At 40.4% G+C, this 22,500-nt stretch overlaps 1 protein-coding gene across 2 annotated transcripts; it reads right to left on the bottom strand.

Annotated features, from left to right (window-relative positions):
• Positions 1 to 1,529: 1,529 nt before the first annotated feature.
• On the bottom strand, positions 1,530 to 21,339 carry LOC107314472 (acyl-CoA (8-3)-desaturase-like). Of its 2 annotated transcripts, XM_015863708.2 has the most exons (13): positions 14,691 to 21,339; positions 12,850 to 13,372; positions 10,395 to 10,505; positions 9,588 to 9,785; positions 8,752 to 8,853; positions 8,437 to 8,565; positions 6,567 to 6,624; positions 6,085 to 6,161; positions 5,538 to 5,635; positions 4,950 to 5,046; positions 4,550 to 4,629; positions 4,223 to 4,348; positions 1,530 to 4,126 (listed from the first exon to the last, which is right to left on the bottom strand). In XM_015863708.2, exons 2-13 carry the CDS (start codon positions 13,066 to 13,068, stop codon positions 4,075 to 4,077), a joined length of 1,347 nt encoding a protein of 448 aa, XP_015719194.1. In that variant the 5' UTR covers positions 13,069 to 13,372; positions 14,691 to 21,339; the 3' UTR covers positions 1,530 to 4,074. The 2 variants fall into 2 exon arrangements, with proteins under 2 accessions (XP_015719194.1, XP_015719195.1); XM_015863709.2 differs by lacking the exon at positions 12,850 to 13,372 and having other exon boundaries at positions 1,531 to 4,126.
• Positions 21,340 to 22,500: the final 1,161 nt, after the last annotated feature.

Below are 22,500 nucleotides of genomic sequence, written 5' to 3'. Positions count from 1 at the left end.
CAAACTCACCTGCCACTCACAAACCTTGCCCTCCAGACCTTTCACCATCTTCATAGCCCTCCCCTGGATGCTCTCTAATTGTTTTATGTCCTTCTGTCATTGTGGCACCCAATCACTTTTGGTAGGGAAAGAACCGAACCTAGACACTTACACTGCCACAGCAACTGTGTGTTGGTGTACTGACATAACCACTGTATTATGAAAAAGTGAAAAAAATACCTCTTTTATCTCCATTTGAGAAAGAAAATAAACATAAGCCTTCTCTGAAAAGCACAGTCCAGCCAGTATGTCAGGCTTGTTACAAACATGACTATGGATCAGACTTCTTGGGCAACACAGCAGACAGGAAAAACTAATAAGATCCACCCTTAAGTGGATGATAAGAGGAAAATTGCTAAGGCTGAGGCAGATCTCTACATGCACAGAAGTGTAATTCAGCAGCTGAAGAGTGTTAGAATAATAGCAGAACACACCTACTGAGCCAAGTAGAGTCAACACCTCAAGAAAAGATAGTTCAGGTGGCAAGCTGAAATACATTCTCCTGTGTCATCAGATTTATTGCAGAGATTGTCCCTCTGTTTCTTTCTGAATGCCCCATAATGGATATTTATTATATTTTGTGATTTCTTTCATGTCAAGCAATAAATAAGTTGTCTTCCAGCCAATTATTTAAGAATTTATGAAATAATATTGAACAATACCCACAATTTTTTGCAAGACTAGGGACGAGAAGAAAGGAATCAGTGAACAAGTCTTACACAGGAGTAATTTTACTCTATATTGGTAGAAGCATAGGGTTTTTGACCATGGTTTTGTCTCTAAGGTACCTGTACTCTCTGAAATTTTCTTTATTCAGAAAGGCAGTGCCTTGAAACAAGCCTTTTTCTTTAGCAACAGGCTGAGTGACTATGAATTTGAATGTACATGCAATGATCAGATTAAGGCAAATGAATTTTGAGAACGAAAATACAGTTGGGTAGACAAACTAAACAATAACAAGGTTTTTTGTTCCCATTTTTCTTTCAAATATAATTAAACTTTGAATTCCTATGAGAATAGAGACATCTGATTGCTGTTTAATAGGAAGCACACCACATAGTCTGCATGACACTCTGTTTTCATATAAGTAGAACTCAATTTTCTAACAGCTGTTGACACACTTCTTTTGCTTTGCAGTTCTTGCTGCCTTCCTTACTGTTAGGGCCCTCTGAAGCTTGGTACTTGTTGACTGTGAAACAGGGTGTCCATTTGTGCCATCACTGACTTGTATGGAAAGGACCCTCTGAGATGCCTGTAGTAAGCTGACTATTTTGGTGTACTCGTGTAAGAATAAAAAAACTACTAATAGAATCTTAGTATAAATTCCTAAAGAAAGCAATACTGTGCAAACTGTTTCCCCCATTTCCTTCTTTCTTCTGTATATTCCTGATTATACATGCTGGCTTTCAGGGAACATTGGAGTTCATAAGAACTCTAATGCCAGCCAAGGTGGCTTGCTAACTTCTCACCAAGGGTTACACCAAACCCTTGAAGTTTGTGAACCATGTTAGAACAAGACAAAGGTAAACCAGTTTCATGTATGCTAATAACCTTTATGAAACAGATAAAGAGATAAATCAACATTCACATAGATCAGCACACTGTTAGATCAGTTAAAGAGACAAAAACATCTTAATTTAAATGAGGTTGCAAAAAATTGACTCAATAAATTACTACATTCAAACAAATAGAATGTTGGCTAAATGGAACAAAGAACCAGATTGATTCATGAGGCAGACAACAAAAAGAACTACAGTGTTTCAATCTTGTCTTTAGAGAATTTCAGCAAAAATCAATATCTTTATTGAAAGACCACAGTTTTCATGTTCCACTGGTAAAAAACAAACAAACAAAAAAAACCCCACCAAAATCCTTAATACCTAAACAAACCACTTTCACCAGAACAATAGAGCAGGTAATGAAACCCCCCTGCATTCATCTTAAGAAAGTGCTATCACTTAAATACTTACAAAACCACTGCTACTCCTGCATGTAGTTGTGGATAGCTGACCTTTGAGTTGGGAACACAGAACCATTTTAGACTGTAGTAGTTAGAAAAGATTTTCAAAGTATATTTAAGTAGTTTTTGAACAACAGTGCTTTTTAATCATAACCTTTTTCAATGACATCTATCAGCAACTATTAGGAAATAACCAGAACAGTGTTACTAGGCCTGCACATACAAGCACGAATTATAAATAAAGCCAATGTTCTTAAAACAGAATAATAAATAAAAATTTTAAAAAGCAAGGAAGAAATTTAAGTTCAAAATCTTTCTTGGGATGAGTTTGATAATATTCGTTACTTGGAAGAGGACTGCTGTTGTCTGAAGTTTCTAGTGCATGTAATTTAATCACCAGTGGGCTGCAGATCTATCTGGTTGTCCACAGTAACATTTCACTTTAAGGTCTTCCCCATTTTCCTCCCCTGAGTGGTTTGCCCACTGAAAGCTTAGGGCATAGAATTCTGGGTGTGAAGGGCAGAGGAAAAGAACCGTTTTTCTTCCACTTGGTCTTTGTTTTTATGGGCAAATTATATAATTGGCACTGCAGACTACATTCACAGTTTTGGGACATTTAGGTGAATACAGTACAATTCAGGTTTTGCTAGTTAGGCTCAACTGTCTCAAAATGAACTAAATTTATTATAGGTCATATTAGAAAATGTTATAATTAAATGAAGATCAAACACATTAATCAGAGTCATATACTCTTCATAAAGAGACCTACTATGCCTTGTACACGGGTGGTCATTATGCTTCCCACTAGCAGAAGCTTTGCAGAACCCTAAGTGTGGAGGGGCTACATCCTTCCCCTCCTTCCTGGAGGAGCCAAACATCTTACAGGTACAAAACCAGTAAGAGTTGGTTCTTTGGGATGCTGAAATGAAGGAAAAAAATTTGTAAAGGCCAAAGAGAACTGCATGGAATTACAGAATTCATAGTTTCATAGTTTCATAGTTTCGTGCGGGTTGGAAGGGACCTTAGAGATCATCGAGTCCAGCCCCCGGGATTCGAGCCTCTGTGTAGCAGAGCGGCACTTCTACCACTTGCGCCACAGGGGGGAATTAGGTATGATTTAATTGTTTTTCCAGATATGGTAATGGAACCACAAATGTACTTAGTTGCCTAACAGCTCATGTCAATACTCATGTGTCCTTGAAATCACTGGAAGGTATTTAGAGGGAAAATAATACATGTAAAATTCAGTAAAAGTAACAGAACCCTGTATACCTTTGTGATCTGGACCCACCCCCAATGCCTATATTTCTAAGCCTAATTCAAGTTAGCCTACTGAAACTAAGGGTTTTAAAAGTAGTCTAACATCAGCAAAGATGCATAACACATCAAATTAGGAAGCTAATCAGAGAGCACACAAATTTTTTATATATATGTATAAATATAAATTATACATACTATACAGACCTTTTGGACCATATTCAAACTAACTCTTAGAGAAGTAAAATGGAGCATCCAGTTATCTACTCCCCTATGCATTTCATGAACAGCACAAGTCACAGCACTTCAGTTAACTAGTAAGAGAACACATGATGACTGGAGATGACAACATACTGCAGACCATCTTGTTCTTTAATTACCAATCCTGGAATACCCCATGAAGGCCCCCCCATCCTAGCGTGTCCTGACTTCCTGCAGTTTGCTTTATCTAATTCCATTTTTACCGAGCCATTAAGCCAAAAATACTAAGAAATGCCATTTAAACTTTTCCCATAAAAAAGGAAACCTACACAGTAAATTGATCCAGCTGATTCAAGAGCTGCGACACCCAAATCTAAAGGCCCAGATTGTCATGGCTCTGAATACTGAGTTTGAGAGCAGCAAAAAATAGAGATATCGTGGTTCAGAACAATGGAAAAAATACATCTTTAATCCACTTCCCCACCCATCATTCTTACTGCAATTAACTTCACCCAGCTCCCAAGTTCCTATGCCAGAAGCCACAAACACTCTGTTGGTCTGTGCCGACTTTGCAGCAGTTGTCTTGTGAAGAAGTTCTCTTCAAGAGCTGCCAGCATCTATCCATGCAGATAGGCTTCAAGCCAGTGTTCCCCTGACTCTTTCAGTGAGCTGCAAGAACAGAAAGTTACAACATCATTTCTGAGGAAACACTATTCAGCTTTCATTACAGAAACAGTGCTTCTACATATGCTAATTGATACTTACTTCAAAATATCTACAAAAGCTCTGAGTAAAGTCTTGCTTTTATACTCAATGCCATGCTTATCACAAAGGGCTTTCACCAAAGGAGCTGCTTTCCAGTAGTTGTGTCGAGGCATTGTGGGAAAAAGGCTGAAGAATTGAATGATGTACAGTTATTGTAAGGCTTGGCTTGCAAAATGCCCTGTACCCATTGCTCAAATTATTCCCCAGCCATCTCCCAGAATGAGAGCAAAAGATTTTCTGAATGTAGTTTTATTTGAGATAACACAGCCTTTCTCACTATGAAGTGCCCATTATTATCACACCGTATCTCCCCATAGCCATACTCACTGGTGCTCAATTTGAAAGTTCAAGTGCCCGGTGAACCAGTCATTGAACAAAGATTGGTTCACATTACATGTTGCATGAAGCTGGGAGGAAAAAAGACAATGATTTAGATTTTATCTTTCTGGAAGTCTAGATAATTACACCCAAGCAATCACCTTTGTCTAGCATAAGAAACTACTTTTAGTGTCAGAGATTATTGTCTTCATTGACCTGAAAAATTAAACAAAGTCTAGCTTGAAATAAATTCTTGGAATATAGGTTAATTTGGCATGATCTTGCCTCAGGAATAACAGGTTTTTCACTGATATACACACAGGCCTGATTGATACTATGAGACGATAGGACCGTGCTCTATAATTTAGAACTGCACACCCATGGCTTCCAGAAGAAAGGAGATTCTCACCTGAGTAGATACCCAATCTTTGTTCTGGTCATAATCAATGTGCATTGGAATATGGTTCATCTGAGACACCCAAATAAACCATGTACTCTCTAGGTACCTGATCAGATAAACATAGAAACACATTTAATGTACCTGATTGCATCCAAACTTGCCATTAAAACATACATTTTGACATCTGACACAAAAAGGGGCTGGGCAGGGAGTAGGGGCTAAGAAAGCGGCATTTCCCAAGAAGACTTGAAAAAGTTATAGCCTATTAATATCTGTCTACCCAGCCTCTTGTAAGACTTGTCTTATCCTACAGAGAATCTCTGCAAAATTCAGGATTTACTATTCCACTCCTTTGCCTCTTAAATTTTGGAGGAATTGCCTCCTAATATTTTTTGAGCCACTAAATCTGTCATTACAGTGGTCCTTAAGCAGCCTCCCTTCACCCCCAACTTACACTGATTTTTTTGGCTCACTACTTATTTATGAGCAAACTTTAATTTTGTAAAGTACGAGTAATATGACTTCTTTATTTATTCCCACTGACACTTGTTGTTTACCGATATTAGTCATGGGGACTTTGAGTATGCTGTGTGTTACCTGGACATCCAGTAATACACCATGAAATTGTTAAATCCCATTAAAGGAATATACATGAGGCAGACTCGGACGTTGTAAAACACCACCAATAACATTTCCTGTTTAAAAAAAAAAAAAAAGGAGAAGATAATGATGCCTTTGTTGAAGATAGTCCTCATTTCCTCTTCTTCACTTCAGCATAAAAGATGTTCTTCCTACGATCTCTAACCTATCAAGAGTAAGCTCTGTGCCATCATTCTGCCTCCTGAGTATATTCCTGATATATTCTCAGAGCATTAACTTTAAAATCATTAACTAAACACCAGGAAAAAATATGTAATCCTACTCTGTCTAGGTCCCATACTTTTCTATTAGCTATCTACCTGCTATGTGGCTAAAATGTTTAGCCTTGCTAAAACATTAGTGTGTTGACAACACTGGTTTAATCACAAGTCTTAAACAGCACCTTGTGAGCTGTTATGAGGAAAATTAACTCCAACCCAACCGCATATACAGTACAGGTGGTTACATTGTCAAAAGATTTCTAGACAGTGCAATTGGTGCTTACCAGCCACTTTTTCTTCTTGATTCCAAAGTAGAATATGGAAAACTGGAAGAAGGGTACAAGTGCAAGTGGGGCCAATACTGCAGGAAAGAATGAGAACAGACAGATGTTTATAACTTCACTGCAACATAAATCCTTTAGAAATATTCTCCTCTGCAGTGAGAGGAGAAACTGCTGGTTTCCATTTGCAATAGCTTTTGTGTGTCCATATAATTTGTTCATTTTATTTCAGCACCCTTCTTCATTTCTTTCCTATTCCTTACACCTGAATAATACACATGTTGTACTAACCATTGCATAGTCAAGGGAAATTCCACCTCACATGAAGAAATGTCCCTAGTTTTAGAATCGCCCCAGTGTTGTGATTATCTCTGAAGCTGTGATTTCAATGGGAATATCTTTAAACCTACTACTTTGGGAAGGAGATAAAGTTGGAGTTTTGGGGTGATGTACCTACAGCACTATAGGAAAGCAGAGATACTCACAGCTGAAATACTTATGCTGATAATTGTAAGGCATGAACTTCTTCTTCTTTTTTCCAAGCTGAAAAAAAAAAAAAATAATAAAAATGAAAGAACACTGTAATGACCTAATTGGAGAACTGAGATCCTTCATAAATACTGATTCTTATCTAATGAACTCATCAAGAACTACTTATTAAATCTCTTTAATCCAACCTTTCTTTTGAAAAGCAGGCACTGAAGGTCCAAAGTGGCAAAAAGAAACATCTCATTTGAGCCTCCATATCCAGATATCAATATGTGCCAAGGCCAGAACACAGCAATTTTTAGGTAGAGTTCCAAAACTCATAATAAGATACAAAATTACACAAAAATAACAAAAAAACTCAAAAGGCATTTGATTTTTGCAGGGGAAGATTCCAGTGATAGCAATGAGATGCAGTGTAGTCATGTTCAGACATTCACTGCAGAGCATTCAAACCATCTGTGCTTAGGGAAGAAGTTATTTGTATGAAAACTGAGTCAGGAAACAGGGGGTGTTGAGTGCAGGATGTGTTTGCTGAGAAAACTACGCCTAAATTTCTGTATCAGATGGGATATGGGCTGAAGACATCCAACAAAATGAAACCACTAAAATGCATTTTGCCCATCCACAGTGTCCCAGACTCATTTCCACTAAAAGCTGGAAGAGATGAGAACTATTTTCCTACACTTCCACTTCCATCCGAGCTAATGTAGCACAGGGACAGACACCTCACTCTAGATAATGCATGCTTAAGTTAATGCTATAAGAGATCTTTCAGAAGATCACTGACTAAGTTCTTTCATGTTGCAGCTAACAGTTTTCTATTAATAAATACTTTGTATAAGCTGTCTTGCCCGGAGTCTTCCTGAGACAGCAGAGCTGGAAGTTTCCACATGCACTGTAAAGATTTCATTGCTTATGACCCTCTAATGGAGAGTGACGCATTATTTAAAGGGAATGCTTATCTAAGCAAGAGGTCATTTCTTCATTCCATGAGTAACAGAATTGCTAAGGAAAGAAAAGGCAGGAGATCTGACCTACTCTGATATCTGAAATCATGGGGAAAAAGGGGGAGCTGTGTTCATGGATTTATTTTTATGATTTTTTTTTTTTAAGGAGATTAAAAATTAATCTGTATATTTGTGCTTTTGTGCATAGCAGATACACTGGTGCTAAAGGATTTAGGTGCCAAGCAGGTCCTACTACCAAAAGGACCCAGAGGGAATGTCTGACTCAGTATCTACAATACCACTAAAATTATCTAACGCTAACCAAGTAAACTGACTCATTATTTGGATGGCCTTTGAGGTACTTACCCTGCTCTTCTAGCAACACAGAGAATTTTACTAGTGATTTTAAGAGTTTGCTGCCTAAGCACCATGATAACCAGGTCACAGGCTGGTACTTAAGTAAGCTACTTAGAACTTGAACCCTGGTGCTAATGCATCCAGCAAGGATCTGCTACTGGGAGTGTGAGAGTCAGAACAGTCTGACTGTGAGGCTGTCAAAGCATCTAACACTTTGGAAATTATAGAATCATAGAACTATCTGATTTGGAAAGGCTGTCTAGCCCAACTCTCCTGCAAGGAACAGCAACACCTATAGGTAAATACCTGTCCAGCCTGACCACTGGAGGTCTCCAGGGATAGGGCATCCACCACCTCTCTGGGCAACCTGTTCCAAAGTCTCACTACCATTACTGAAATAGAATTTCTTCATTATATCCAATCTAAATTTATCCTCTTTTAGTTTTAAACCATTTCTCCATTTTCCAAGTTATTATTATGAGTTTAGGCAAAAAGGCATAGTTCAGGTTATCATACCTCAGTTCTGTCTTTTATGCCAAAGGCTCTGCAGCTCCATACCCACCTCTACAGAGAGTGTCTTTCCCAAGCTGAACAGGAGAGGGTGCATATTGAGATCAGGGTCCTTGCGAAAGCAGTTGGGTTTGGCGTGGTGCTGATTGTGCAGATGATTCCACCAGCTGGCAGGTAATCCCTGCAGGAAAAGCCAAATATCAAGGATTCAAATTAGAATTCTATCAGAGACTGTTATTTGTCAACCTATCATTGATAATTGCACGATATTTTCCTCATAGGTAATGCTGACTGAATGTAGAGTCACTCCCATTTATTGTTTAGTCCAGATTAGGCCCAGAGAATATTCTTGCAGTAAGGCAATTACCTTCAGGGTATTTATCACAATGATCTGCAGCAGATGGTTCCATTTAGGCTTCCTAAAGACAGAGCAGTGCCCCAGATCGTGTTGGAACCAGCCCATCTGGATCTAGAAGACAAAAGAATCACCAGGGATTCAGAATCATAGCAGTGTTGTACTAATTTACACCTGGGAGTCTTCGTAGTATCATAGCATGATATCATCTCCCTCTGATCTGGGGAAGAAGGACTACATGTAATCCTATCTGCTCAGTGCTGAGAACTTCCATTCAGATGACTCCCATTAAAGTTGCTCAATGACAGATATTGATTTTGTTCTACAGCAAAACATCATTAAAATTAGTTTGACTGTTAGAGCATACAGTCACTAGTTCCCATTGAAAACATATATAATTTCCAAGTAACCATCTAGAAAGTGTAATAATTTCCAAATCCAGAGCTTCATTGCACTTCACAGCAGAAAACTGTTCTGAATTATTGAGCGGGGTTGGTGAATGACAGGCCAAACATCAGAGCCATCAGACAGTAAACACAACTTGGAACCAGAAATGGAACTGAGAATGAGATATTCCCTATTCCATCTGGGGTGAGTGATTAGATCAGCCCATCCCATCTTATAAATCTGCCTACTTAACCTCACAACACCACACCAGTCAGAGTGAATGTGTTGTCAGCAAACCCAGGCTCCCTGGAAGCAATGAAAACTGCTTGTTGTCTTCAGCAAGCTTATTAGATCTAAGAGGATATAGCAAATCAGTGACTGGAAAATGAATGTTTCATTGATCCTCTCCAGTGGGATGAAACAAAAATGTCCATGCCACTGAACTGCTGTCAGCAGTTTACCTGAGCAATGGTGAAGAATGCCATGCCAACAAGGAAGGGTACTAATGATATCCCAAAGTACCAGACTGTCAGCCAGGATGCAGCATCCAGTACCAGGAGGTGAAAGAAAATCAGGAAGAAAAAGGTGGAATCTGGATTCAGAAGTCCCATCTTCTCAACTGTGCAGCGCAGCTCACGGAAGTCTTCTAAAAGTGATTTCTGTGGGTAAAAGAAGTATTAATGTGCTAGCTACTTTGAAAGTCCAATTCAGCAGATCCATGAATCCTGGAGTGGCCATGGAAGTGGCCATGTAGACATTCAAGTTCATGCTAGATGGGGCTCTAAGCACCTTGATCTAGCTGTAGGTGTCCCTGTTCATTGCAGGGGATGTTGGACCAGATGGCCTTTAAGGGTCACTTCCAACTCAGACGATTTTATGACTCTAAAATTATAAGTCAGTGGAGATACTTTATCAGTGGGGTTTCTTCACAAGAGTGAGCACAAGATCAACACATCTCAGGTTTGCTTTGACACTCAAAACAAGTTGCTGACAGGCTTTGTCAGTAAGATGTCACCATGGGAAGAACTGATCAGATACTGGTACTCTGGAGCCTATTCCTCACACCCAGGCATGGATCTACGAGCTTTTTTGGCACCGTGTTACTTGTTTCCATGCATGATTATGGCAACTGCCTCCCCATCCACCCACCCAGCATAGGGCACAATATCAATTACATTGCTCTGGAAATTATATCTACCCCTTTTGTATTTCTTCTTCTCCCATGCAGGACCCCAAGTCATTCCACATTTAGTTTCTAGGACACTCACCTTTTTGTTAGACTCAAAGCTGGGCTGATCTGGTGCCAGTTCCCCAATCAGCAGAGACTTCAAGTATTTCTTCACCAAAGCCTTGTCACTGTGAAATGCTACAAAGGCATCCTACAAATCAAAACACAGACAAATGGGATAAGAAAGATATCCTTCTAAATACCAGATGCCAAGTCTCGACTTCTTCCATTTTGTGGAATAAATATGATATATTAGATCTTCAGAGCTCTGTTCCTACAGTTGTTCCTGTACTGCTTTGCCATCTGCTGGAGCTAGGCCCAAGGAAGCTGGAGAAGTTTCAAGAAACTAGATGTCATATAAGTATCTGGGTGAGGCTGGTAATGAGTATGAAAGTGTTTGATGAAAAACTATTTGCAGAGGGAAACATTCTCTTTCATCTGTTTCTTTCAACACAGTCCTTCCTCAGAAGGCTTCAGCCAGCAGCCCTGCCCTGTGGATGGGACCCAGGAGTAGGAAAACACATCATTGAGATGTCTCTTTGCCATACTTACCCTGCCTTTGTCACAGTAGTATCAACGGAAATATACAGGGCTATGTAGCTTTCTCTTACAGTTGCCTGTATTCAGATTAACTTACATTTTGGGCAACTGAGTAACACAAGTGACACAAACATATTTGTTCAAGAACCATTCGTAGTACCAGTTTCAAAGGGAAATATAAACTATGGAACAAAGGAAACAGGAAGTCCCAGATAAATTACAGCTCTTCTTCAGCTTATCTCCTCAGTGGATTTCCCAGAAGGAAGGTGAAGATGCTGAACGTACTCCTTTACCTTCCAGAAAGAGTCAATATTACAAAACCCTCAGTGTCTGACTAGTCACATCCATGCAGATTTTCTCACTGCAATAAACTGAGACAATCTTTTAGTCATGACACAAAACAATCTGCACACTTCCAGATAAGAAGAGGACTTTCCTTGTGCACTTTGTCATTCCTCTTGAGCCTGACTTCAGAAAAGGCCCATCTCTGAGCACTTAAGCAAGTCAGAAAAAAGTGATGTTTTAAACAGATGAGATTTCTGCAGACATCTCATGGCCCTTTGTCGCAGGGAATAATGAGAAATTCTGCCCAGACCTGTGGTCCGGGGAAATCTTTCTTTTATGAGTCTGTGTTCTCTCTGCTCTTACCTTACCTTACCACCCTATGAGAGATTACCTTAAAGGACTATCATCTGCAATGGACCTAACTCCCAATACTAGACAGGAGTCTAACATTCTGCAGAGTATCATCTATATTTGCAAAGTAATACATATAGAAAAAGATAATTCTTGCCAGAAGGGCTTTTTCCTTCACTTGAGAACACTAGTTCTTTTTCTGCCTCAACTTTGGACAGTGAAAGGAATGGTTTGTGAAAAATTACTGCTCTGATCTGTTTAGATCCGTGAGTTAGGACACGTAATCCTACTTTATAAATTGCAGATTGAGGAACAGAAAGGACAGTCTACTTCTCTGAAGCCAAAATATCTGTCATGACAAGAATTAAATTTGAGTCCCCTCACCACATGTTTATGTCCTAATCCTAGTCTTGCTTCTGAGAATTCAGAAATTCAATACCAACTTTTAACAAACAATCTATGAAATCTGCTTGAAAATTATTCTCTTTTTCAACAATCAAGAACTCAGGGAGATCCTCTAAATCAAAGGTTTTTGCAGGTGTCTGTAGAAGATCTACTTTCAGGTGGACTATTTGTAAAAAGTTCCCTCATCTCCTGCAGCCAAATGTCATTCTATTGATTTCTCAGTTGTTTTTCTTCTATTTTACTCTTCTTCCCCCTCCTTAGGAACAGAATTTTTGTTCAAGACCTTCTTTCTCATCACTCACTTGTTCAAAACAGGACCCTTGCTTACTTCCATTTCTTGCTCTTACCCCAGAATTAATTCTTCTTTATCTCTGAACATTACCCCCTCCTTATTCACCGCCTTGCTCTATCTTTGATTATCCTGGCTTCTATCATATCTGAAAGCGCTCAGACATTAAAACAGTAGTATGCACTGAGTGTACCACTTCCCAACCTCTTTCATTCTGCTGCAAAAAGAAATGCTTTGCAGGTACTTGGAAGACAGCCTGCCCCATTATGCCCAGTGGCAAAACAGGCAGTATTCATTTGCAGCATTTACATTTTAATGTAATGAACCTTATGCAGCAGGTAACGCTGATCTTGAGGGTAACCTGAAAGGTACTTTTACAGGCAGCACAGATACACCCACTACCCTATCTTAGAATCACAGAATGGCTTGAGTTGGAAGGAACCTCAAAGATAATTGAGCTCCAACCCCTGCAGTGAGCTGGGTGCCACCCACCAGATCATGCTACAGAGAGCCCCATCCAGCCCAGCCTTATCTGACTGAGCGTGGTGTTCTCCACTGGGATCCAACCATGTCCTCCTGTCCCTGCACTGGAACAACACTCCTCCTCTCCATCCCTAGATCTTACCGTTGCATCTTGTCCAGCATAGTGGCCAATAACCCGGCTGCCTCCAGGGTGCCATTTGGAAAAATTGCTGACATCGTAAACATTCCTGTCAATCACCAGCCACTGCTCCTTATTTGGGCCACGGCCATTGTGGGTTCTGATCTCTTCCCAAGTGAAAAGCTGTAGAAAGGCTGAAACAGGTTTCCTTTCCTTTTCTGTGGAGCCTGTCTGTGGAGCCATCTGCACTTCTGGATGTGCATTCAGCACTGAGATTCACTCATCTCAGCCTTGCCGCACTGTGCTCAGACAGAAGAGCCATGCCAGCCTGCCCGTTATACAGTCTCAGCCCCAACCACACCCTGTGCTTCTAGGGCTGGTTGACTCCCTTCGCACAGACACACCCTCCTCTTCCATGTTCACGCCAGACTCTGACACACCCATGAATAAATGCTCTGTTTCTTCTTGTCCTTTCTGAGTTGCCACTGGAAGGTCTGATTACTCAAGAGATCTGTAGGCTACTTCACTGAATACAAACATTCATACACTGAAAGATTTAAGAAGATAATTTAGAATGGCATTATAGTGAAAGAACAATATATTAAGTGACCTTCTTCACAGAGCGGGGGGAAATGGATAAGGTAAGCTGTTAGCCAGTTTCCATATTTGATTGAACGTGGATCTTAGCCAGAACAGAAATCTGAGGAAGTGTGTTGGCTGTTCTACAGGTACTATTCTGTGATAATTTTAGAAAACTGAAACACTGTTAGCACCCTGTAATGCTTCAGTATGTAATTAATCCTACATTTATCATACAACAGATCTCCATAATGTCAAACAGAATCAAAATAAAAAAAAACACTATAAGGGAACCTGTGCGGTGAGCCAAAAGTTGCACATAAATACGTTTGCTAGCATATCTCATTCAATTGTAGTTCCTGCTAATGAAACATGGAGCTTATGACTATACTAACACAGTGAAAACAGCAAAATGCTCCAAGGTCTGCAATCTCTCCGTGAGATCTCTCCAATTCTTTCCTATAGAGTCACATCATTGTTATGCCTGACCCAGAAAAAACTAAGCCCACAGTATATGAAATACTGCCATCTTCCAAGCCTGGGATTTTTTAATCTGAAATTACCATCCATGGGTGCTTTTGAGGAAGGTAGAATCAATATGCAGGTATGGCATAGTCTTCCTCATCAAATTTTCATCTTATACTTTTACAAGGCAATAATAAATTAAGTCCTGAATTACGAGCTTTCCACTTTACACCAAACTTTTTGTTTGCATTTATTAATTCATTGAATTTGAAACTATAAATCATAGAATGGTTTGGATTGGGAAAGACTTTAAACATTGAGCTGTTGTCGTCCACAAGCCTTCGAGTGACCAGTTCCTTATCCATTGTGTGATCTATCACCCAAACCCATTTCTCTCCAGCTCAGAGGCAATGATGGTGTGCTGGACAGTGTTAAATGCTTTGCACAAGTCCAGGTAGATGACATCAGTTGCTCTTCCCTTATCCACCAATGCTGTAACCCTGCCATAGAAGGCCACAAAACTTTTCAGGCATAATTTGCCTTTAGTGAAGCCGTGCTGGCACTCACCAATCACCTCTCTATTCACCATGTGCCTTAGCACAGTTTCCAGGATGATCTGCTCTATGTTCCTTGATCTGCTGGGCACAAAGGTGAGACTGACAGACCTGTAGTTCCCCACATCTTACTTTTTTCCATATTTAAACATGAGGATTATTCCACAAGGTATCAAATAGGATAGATAGTGGCTTAGATCCACCAGTTCCCTCAGGATTCACAGACACATCTCATCAGGCCCCATGGACTTGTGCACCTTCAAATACCTTAGGTGGTCTCATCTGTGGTCTTCTCTACTGGCAGGTTCTTCATTCTCTGGATCCTAGGCTTTGCTTTCTGCAGCTTGGGCAGCACGGCTAGAGCACTTACTGGTGAAGAATGAGTTAAAAATGTCATTAACATGCTTAACTGAGACACCTCCATTAATATAATAGTTGTCCTAACCTCCCCCATTATTACTAAGACAGGCTGCTCCTCAAAGTGATTCTTCACACCTTCTCTCTCTCTCACCTGACACACAGTTTAGTCTGCACAGGAAGAAATAGTTACAGTCTACAGGTTCAAAGTAAAAAACAAAACAAAACTATAAACACATTTCTGTTTGATAATATAATTGCTGTGATGAATGCACCCAACTTGTGTTCTTGAGCAAGGCAAGGTCCACTTTCGCTTGTGTATTCTCTCTCCCAGACAGACAGCATGCAGGAAGCCTAGGCAAGGGTTGTTCAAAGGGACAAAGATTTCATTTAGTGTATATTGAATAGCTTCAGAGATTTTCTGCTTAAGAAACTGGAAAGGAGTTTACAGGCTGTATGAGCTAAAAGGGATCATGAAGTTTTGCTTCTTCCAGTTACCTTTCTTAGTATGCTCTGTGCAATTTTCAGACTGCAAACAGTGCCAGATGTGAGGTCTAGTTTTTGTCTTCCTTTATTTTCTGTAGTAGTAGCACAAGAACCATCAGACAGAGACAGCAAAAATCACACACAGTAGAGATATCTGCCTTACCCTCAGCCCTGCATGGAGCAGGCAGCCATTCTGGCTGACAAAGAGCTGTAAATGATGCAATTCTAATGCTTCAAATCACATAACACCTTGCAAATTAATCACTCAAGCCCAAAACATCAATTTAAATATTCCGATGTGTAGCAATGCTTGAACCACCCTAGCTGAAAGAGAAATGGGACTATTGATATTCATTAAAAGGCAGCGATAAAAGAATGAGAGGAAAAAAATTACACTGTTCTGCCACATGGCATTTTGTAACTCTTTATCTTGGTCTAAGTAAAAGTGTCACATTGTGTTCACATTCCAGAGTGGTGTGTGTGTGGAGTAGTACAACATACATAAGGCCTGATCCACACTTGTAGTGGTAGTAAAATATGCAATAGTTGTTGCAAGTGTGGGTTGTTTGGGGTTTTTTAAGCACTTCCAAAAAAACACAAACATTCAAGTTATTCTACATTTATTCACACAACTTGCCCTTATTCACTTGCAAACCTAGCAGCTACCTGAAAAGGAACAGATGAAAATGGAGGTTTTGTTTCTGGTCTATGAGGAGATGGAGAACACAGAACCAAGAAGATACTAGAGTTAACAAGCATAGAATGTCTCAAGCACATCCTTTCCCTATCTGAAAGCAAAATAACTTTGGCTGTGTTATCCAGGTCACCAAACTCATTCCAGAGCTGCATGGAAAAGTCCAGATAGTGAAAGCCACAGCAGGCATGTTTATCCAGAGAAGCTATTGAGAAATCTGTTAAAGTGAATATGCACCACAGTGTTCTGCAACAACAGCCCACACACCCACAAAATCTATATGGTACGCATCTCGGAGCTTGTCCAGATGCACAGAGCTCTGTCTGTGACATCTCCTTGCATAAGCACTTGACAAAGTTGTCCAGATCTCCAGAAATTCAGTACATGACTGCTGGACCAATAGCTATTACAACAACATTTTTATCCAGTATATATACAGTGTATATCCATCTATTTTCATTTAACCCATTGCAGATAAACTGTCACAGCACAGAATGGCCCTAGATCCAGAAAGAATGAAGCACTAAGGTGCACAGCAATGAAGTACTTTGTTTCCAGGAAAATATCATCCCTGGAATGTCTGAGCTGCCCTGAGTGCCCTGACGAGCCCTGCAGCTTCTTTCTCCTCCCCGCGGGTTTGGCTGTCTGTGCTCAAGGCCGGCTCTGAATGTGCACAGCCATGTGCAGTCTAACCAGCACACAGCAAAAGAGCCTGAAGGGCTGTGAGAAGCCTTTGACCTGCATGGGTGCTGCTTTTCTGCTTGGGAAACCAAGAGGTACAGGATCCAGGCTGTTCAAACCAAGTCTGTATGAGCTTAGGAAGAATTTCTGCATTGAAAGGGTGGTGATGTAGTGACACAGGCTGCTCAGGGAGCTGTTGAAGTCACTGTCCCTGGACATGTTTAAGAACCATGGAGTTGTGGCACTGAGGGATGTGGTCTAGTGGGAAAACATCAGTGGTAGGTAGATGGTTTGGACCAGATGATCTTAAAGGCATTTTCCAACCTTAATGATTCTGTTATTCTATGATTCAGTCCATTCCTTAAGTCTGGTATAAGTAGTAAGCTATTATATATTTTTTTATTGTTTTTTTACTTGTGAAAACAATTTTAATATCTTTTTCAAAAGAGAAAAGGCACCCATGAAATCCCACCATTTGGGTGGTAGCAAACTTCGCTTTCACTCTCAGCTGTATTTTATGGGTGAGCAATAATAATTTAAAAAGATGCTGAGAACTCAGCCATGCTGTTACAGTGAAGCACAAAGTGAGGTTCTGTCTAAGCACTGTGAAACTCTCAGCTAAAACTCTACTCATTGCATCATTTGTAACTGCAAGCTCACATTCTTTTTAATGAGGGCCAGTAATAATCTATGTGACAATCACCACATATCCCTATGCTGTGGATCTCCTTTAACCTGCAGTTCCTAAGAAACAAATCCTTGGCATGCCCCAGCTTCACATATGCCCCTAAGGTTTAAGGTCCCAACCCATCAGAATCTAAAATCACTATATATATTGTTACAGAGGAACTAAAACACACAGTGATCCAATGCCTGCGTCAATACCATTTTGTCTTCCCACTGTTATAATTTGGGATTTATTTTTCCACACCACTCAGCATTTTTATAGCAGTTTGAGTTCAGCACACTGATTGCAAACACTATTGTGCATCCACAAAAAGAAAGATCCTGCAAAAGGCAGCCAAGCTTGAACATTTTTTAATACGCGACTTGTGCAACACCAATTAGGAACCACAACATAAGCAAGGATTAAAACACCCACAGTAGTTCTACTGCCTACACACAGAACACCATCCTTTTGTCCTTCCTGCAAGTCTTGGGCTCTCTTCCAGCTTTGCAACACAGGAGGCAGGGATCCTGCAATCACTTGCCTCCTACCCCATATGGAACCAAGCCCCCGCTGGAGTTTTCTTGCAGGCAAATTACCTGTGTTGATCCTTATGGCAGCCCTCTCAGGCACAGAAACACACTGCTCACCTGCATCCATGAGCACCTCTTCATGCTTTCCTTGCTTTCAGAGTGGTGTGTCTGATTTCTCAGCTGCAGAGCCATAATTCAGTCTTCAAATACTATGCAGTTTATGGCTTCATGGGAGTTGGTAGGTTAGATCAGTGGCTGGATTTGATTACCTCAGAAGTCTTTTCCAACGTAGATGATTCTAAGGCTGTATAGCTAAGTTAACCAACGTACTGATTGTTCCCTCTGGTTTGGTAACAGCAGTGGATCTGAGGAAGGTGCATCCATCCATCACTCAGATCACTGATGATATTAGACTGTACTGGCACCAGTAATGCCAAGATGTGACACAAACAGCTGAAGTTGGTTTTGTTAAATTAATTTCCAGATGCAAAACTCATTTTCTGCTTTCATTCTGAACAGACGCATCTACTTGTTGCCCAGTCTATAGGTTCCTTACTTGCTTACACAGACCTTCAACAACCTCCTACTGTACTAACCCTTCCCTAGACACATATTACCAAGTTTATTCATGGCATGGCAACATTTGCACAGAGAGGTGATGGGTACCCCGTCCCTGGAGAAGTTCAAGGTTGGCCAGGATGGGGCTCTGAGCACCTGACCTACTGTAGGTGACTATTCAGTGCAGGGGAGTTGGACCAGAGGGGCCTTTCCAGCTCAAATGATTCCAGGATTCCATTCTGTGTATTTTGATCTGAAGACATGACTCAAACTAACTTCTTCCTACCCTTTCCCCAGAGGCCTCACTTCTTCTCATATTTTTAATATACATGGCTGAAGAAGCTTTTACTAATTACTTTAATTTCTTTTGCAAAGTTGACGTTTAGCAATGCCTTCTTGCACTTTCATGAACTTTTCTCTACTCTTTGCATTCCTAATCTGATTCAGAGTAGTTCCTCCTCAATGTAAAATACTCTCCTGAATTTGTTTCTCCTCTCCTTACAAGGGAAAAAAGTCCTGTAAGGTTTCTATACTAGGGTTCCCCACACAGTTGCGTCTGAGCTCCTTCTTCTAGCTGAATACACTACTCCAGACAGTCACCTACATGTTAACAAGGTCAAGTACCCATGCCTGGGAGAGACAGACTCCTTGAGTAGCTTGTTAATTGCCACAATTGGTACTACAGAAAGAGGGCTCTCGTTAGAGTCCTTAGAAGTTGCACAACCTACAGAAGCGAAACTCAGAAGTGAGGATAGAAATGAGAGCTGGAAACAATCACAGGATAACAGCTATTCACAGAGTCATAGGCTCATAGAATCATTAAGGTAGGGAGTACCACTAAGATCATCCAGACCTAACATCAGTTCACACCTGAGACCACTCTAGACCACGTCCCTCAGTGCCACATCCACCCTTTCTTGAACACCACCTGGGATGGTGACTCCACCACCTCCCTGGGCAGCCCGTTCCAGTGCATCAGTCCTTCTCAGAATTCACTTTTCTTCATATCCAGCCTAAATCTCCCTCAGTGCAATATAAGGCCATTCCCTCTTGTCCTATCCCTGTTACCCACAAGCAGAGGATGACCCCCATCACACCATAAAGTCCAGCACATTTAGGACCAGGGACCCTAGACTGCAGAAATAGGAACCCTTGCTATTATAGGAACTATAGGCACATTCCTGCCCCATTTGTTGTGATTTTTATTTATTTATTTTTTTGTGCTCAGGCTTATCATTGGTTAATGAGAGAAAGCAGCGATGCCTCTCTTAAAACAAAGGAAGCATGCTGAAAAAGACCTTACAGGTGCAGGTGAGCAGTAGGTTTAGACAGGCAAGAGGGCTGCCCTCTAGCCCAGCACAGATGAGGAGTTTCCTGCAAGAAGATCCCACTTGGAGTTCGGCTATAAGAGCATTAAACTCCAGAGACATTAGAGAATCCTGATGAGTCCTATGCCCTGGTATGACTTCAGCTTTACAAACCCTCTTCTAATTTCAGAAAAAAGAATCCTCCATTTTCTGCCTCTAGTCTTGCTTCTGATGACACAAAGTTCAGGAATCTGTTCTAGTCCATTCCTGTATTAGCATGTTCTGCCTCACAGCATTTACTGGCAGTGACTATCTTTCATTAAAGTGATGTTCTCTTAGAAGATGTGCTTTCTTCAAGAAGTGCCTATTATATACAGACCATAATAAGAACTAGCTACTCAGAATGTCTGAAACCTGAATAAGACTCCAACAGACCTTTTTCCTTATTGTTTAATTCTCTGTATCAGTAACTTCAGAATATTTGCTCAATACAAGTATTTGTTGCTTTCTAGTTTCAAATGAAGTCACATTTCTGACCTCATCTGTCAATAAGGGAATGAAACAAAGAAAACATCAAACTGACCAAGACAAACTGAGCTCAATGGCAGAATCTTCATTTTCCTGTCCCTACTTTTTTTTTTTTTTTTTTAAACTTGGGCAAAACTCTGCCTTTTTTACTTCATCTTGTTCATTTTCCATAACTATGATTGCAAGATGATCTTGGAAAAGAATTACAACATTTACGTGTTTTCCAGAAGTTACAAGTCTATCTGATCCTCGAGATCCGCTCCCACCCAAGCCATTCTATGATTCTCTTTGGTTATGTTTCTGAAAGATTATTTTAGAAGCACTTGAGTTCATCCCAGAGAGTCTATCATACAGTCATGCAATGACCACAATACTGGTCACAGGACTGCCCCAACCTTTTTCTGAGTGAAAGCAGGCAACAGCCACTGCTTACAAGGAAGTATCCTCTAGAAAACTATTCTTGAATGCTGGTATTCCCTTAATGGACAAATTGCTCTTGTTATGTTGAACATGAAGCTAATTAACCTTGTTACTAAGAATATACACTTTCTCTGTAGCTTGAACTGGTAATGATTCACATTCTTGTATTGCAGAATACAAGTTTTTGTTTAGCAGGCACCACATCCAGTTAAAACATCTGGAGAGGATGCATACCCATATAGAAGGTAGCAACTCTCTTTATTCCTTTCCCTTTCTAGCCTTTGTATTTACAGATTTATTTTAAGCATTCTTAAAGCACGATGCAACTGCTCATATACAACAGATAATAGACAATGACTTCCATATCTTTTTCCTTAAAGTCATGGCATCATGTACCCTGAAACAGTTAATTTCATTCATATCAGCCAATGTGGTTTTCTGTTTCAGCCTGGTGACCAAAAGATCATTGATAATGACCCAACATTTCTGCTATTGCTAACAAGCGATAAAAACAGTGCTTGTCCATCATTGAGGACCTCTCTGTTTCTCACTCTGCCTCCACCAAGATGGATGGCTGGGTATATGGTGACAATAATGGAAAGATGGTAGCTGTAAATACACAAAAGGTTATTTACAGGAAAAACTCACCCATATGGAAACCTTCAGTCTGCTGGGAACCACTGAGGCAATCTCCACTGAGGAGCAGTCTCCAAGAGATACTGCCTTGGTGGTCAGCCCTTAAATGGGGTCTAGTGGAGAGGGAGTCAAGCTCCATCCCTTCCAGAAGCATAGCTAAATTACTCTCACCTGTGCTCCCACAGCTGACCCAACGCTTGCCTCAGCTGATTAATCAAAGGTTCAGGCTGTGATTACCAATTTCCCATACACTGGGAGTGGGCAAGAAGCTGAGAGGGGACACAGCCAGCACAGCTGGCATAAGCTGACAGAGGGAAATTCTGTACCATACAACATGATGCTCAGAAATATAAGTGTTGCTGGGGCAGTTGTACCAAGATTGACATTCCTTGGGGACTGTCTGAACATTTGGCTGCTGATGGGATGTAGTAAGTGATTGCCTTTGCATCACTTATTTTCCTTCACCTCTTAAATTTTTTTTTGTTTGTTTTATTTTATTTTTTTTTTAAGACAGATTTTTATCTTGCTTTTTCTCTTCTAATTCTCTCCCTCATCCCACTGAGGGGTACTGAGTGACCAGGGTCAATCTATCACATGCCCTTCTCAGCTGAACTAATAATCACACCAAGAAAATAAGAATTCACATTAAAAAAAACAGCAAACCATTTCAGTGAACACATTCTGGCTGGCACATGCCTCTCCTTCAGTTGCTTTATGATTAAGCCTTGGATCAGCCACTTCATTGCTCAGTTTAGAGTCAATGTCAGGATAAAGACTGAATATTATGGCTGATACAGGATCCAGACTGTTTATCAGTTGTGGATTTGCATTAGAATTGTATTCTTAACCCCCCAAAAAAGGTCTTTTACATGGACAGGTACATATGTCACACAACTGTACAATCATAGAACCCTCTGGGTTGGAAGGGCTGATATTCTCACATCAACTAAAAGTTGCTTTGAACTCTGCAGAGATATAACAACCCATGCATCAGAAAAGCCTTGGAAAAACGTGGCTGGAACTTTACCCAGAAGAAAAGGATCTGGTGGACTTGATGATCTTGAAAGTCTTTTCCAACCTAAATGGTTCTACGATTTATTTTACAGTTCCTTCCTTTAAGCAAGTAGTAGAATAAATAGCAAGACTGCAGCCTTTAAATACTCACATTTCTGTTCTCCGAGACAGTGAAGTCCTGCATCCCTTCTGATGC

Source organism: Coturnix japonica, chromosome 5 (genome assembly GCF_001577835.2).
Source record: "Coturnix japonica isolate 7356 chromosome 5, Coturnix japonica 2.1, whole genome shotgun sequence".
Taxonomy (NCBI): domain Eukaryota; kingdom Metazoa; phylum Chordata; class Aves; order Galliformes; family Phasianidae; genus Coturnix; species Coturnix japonica.
This window is presented reverse-complemented; position numbering and strand designations above follow the sequence as displayed.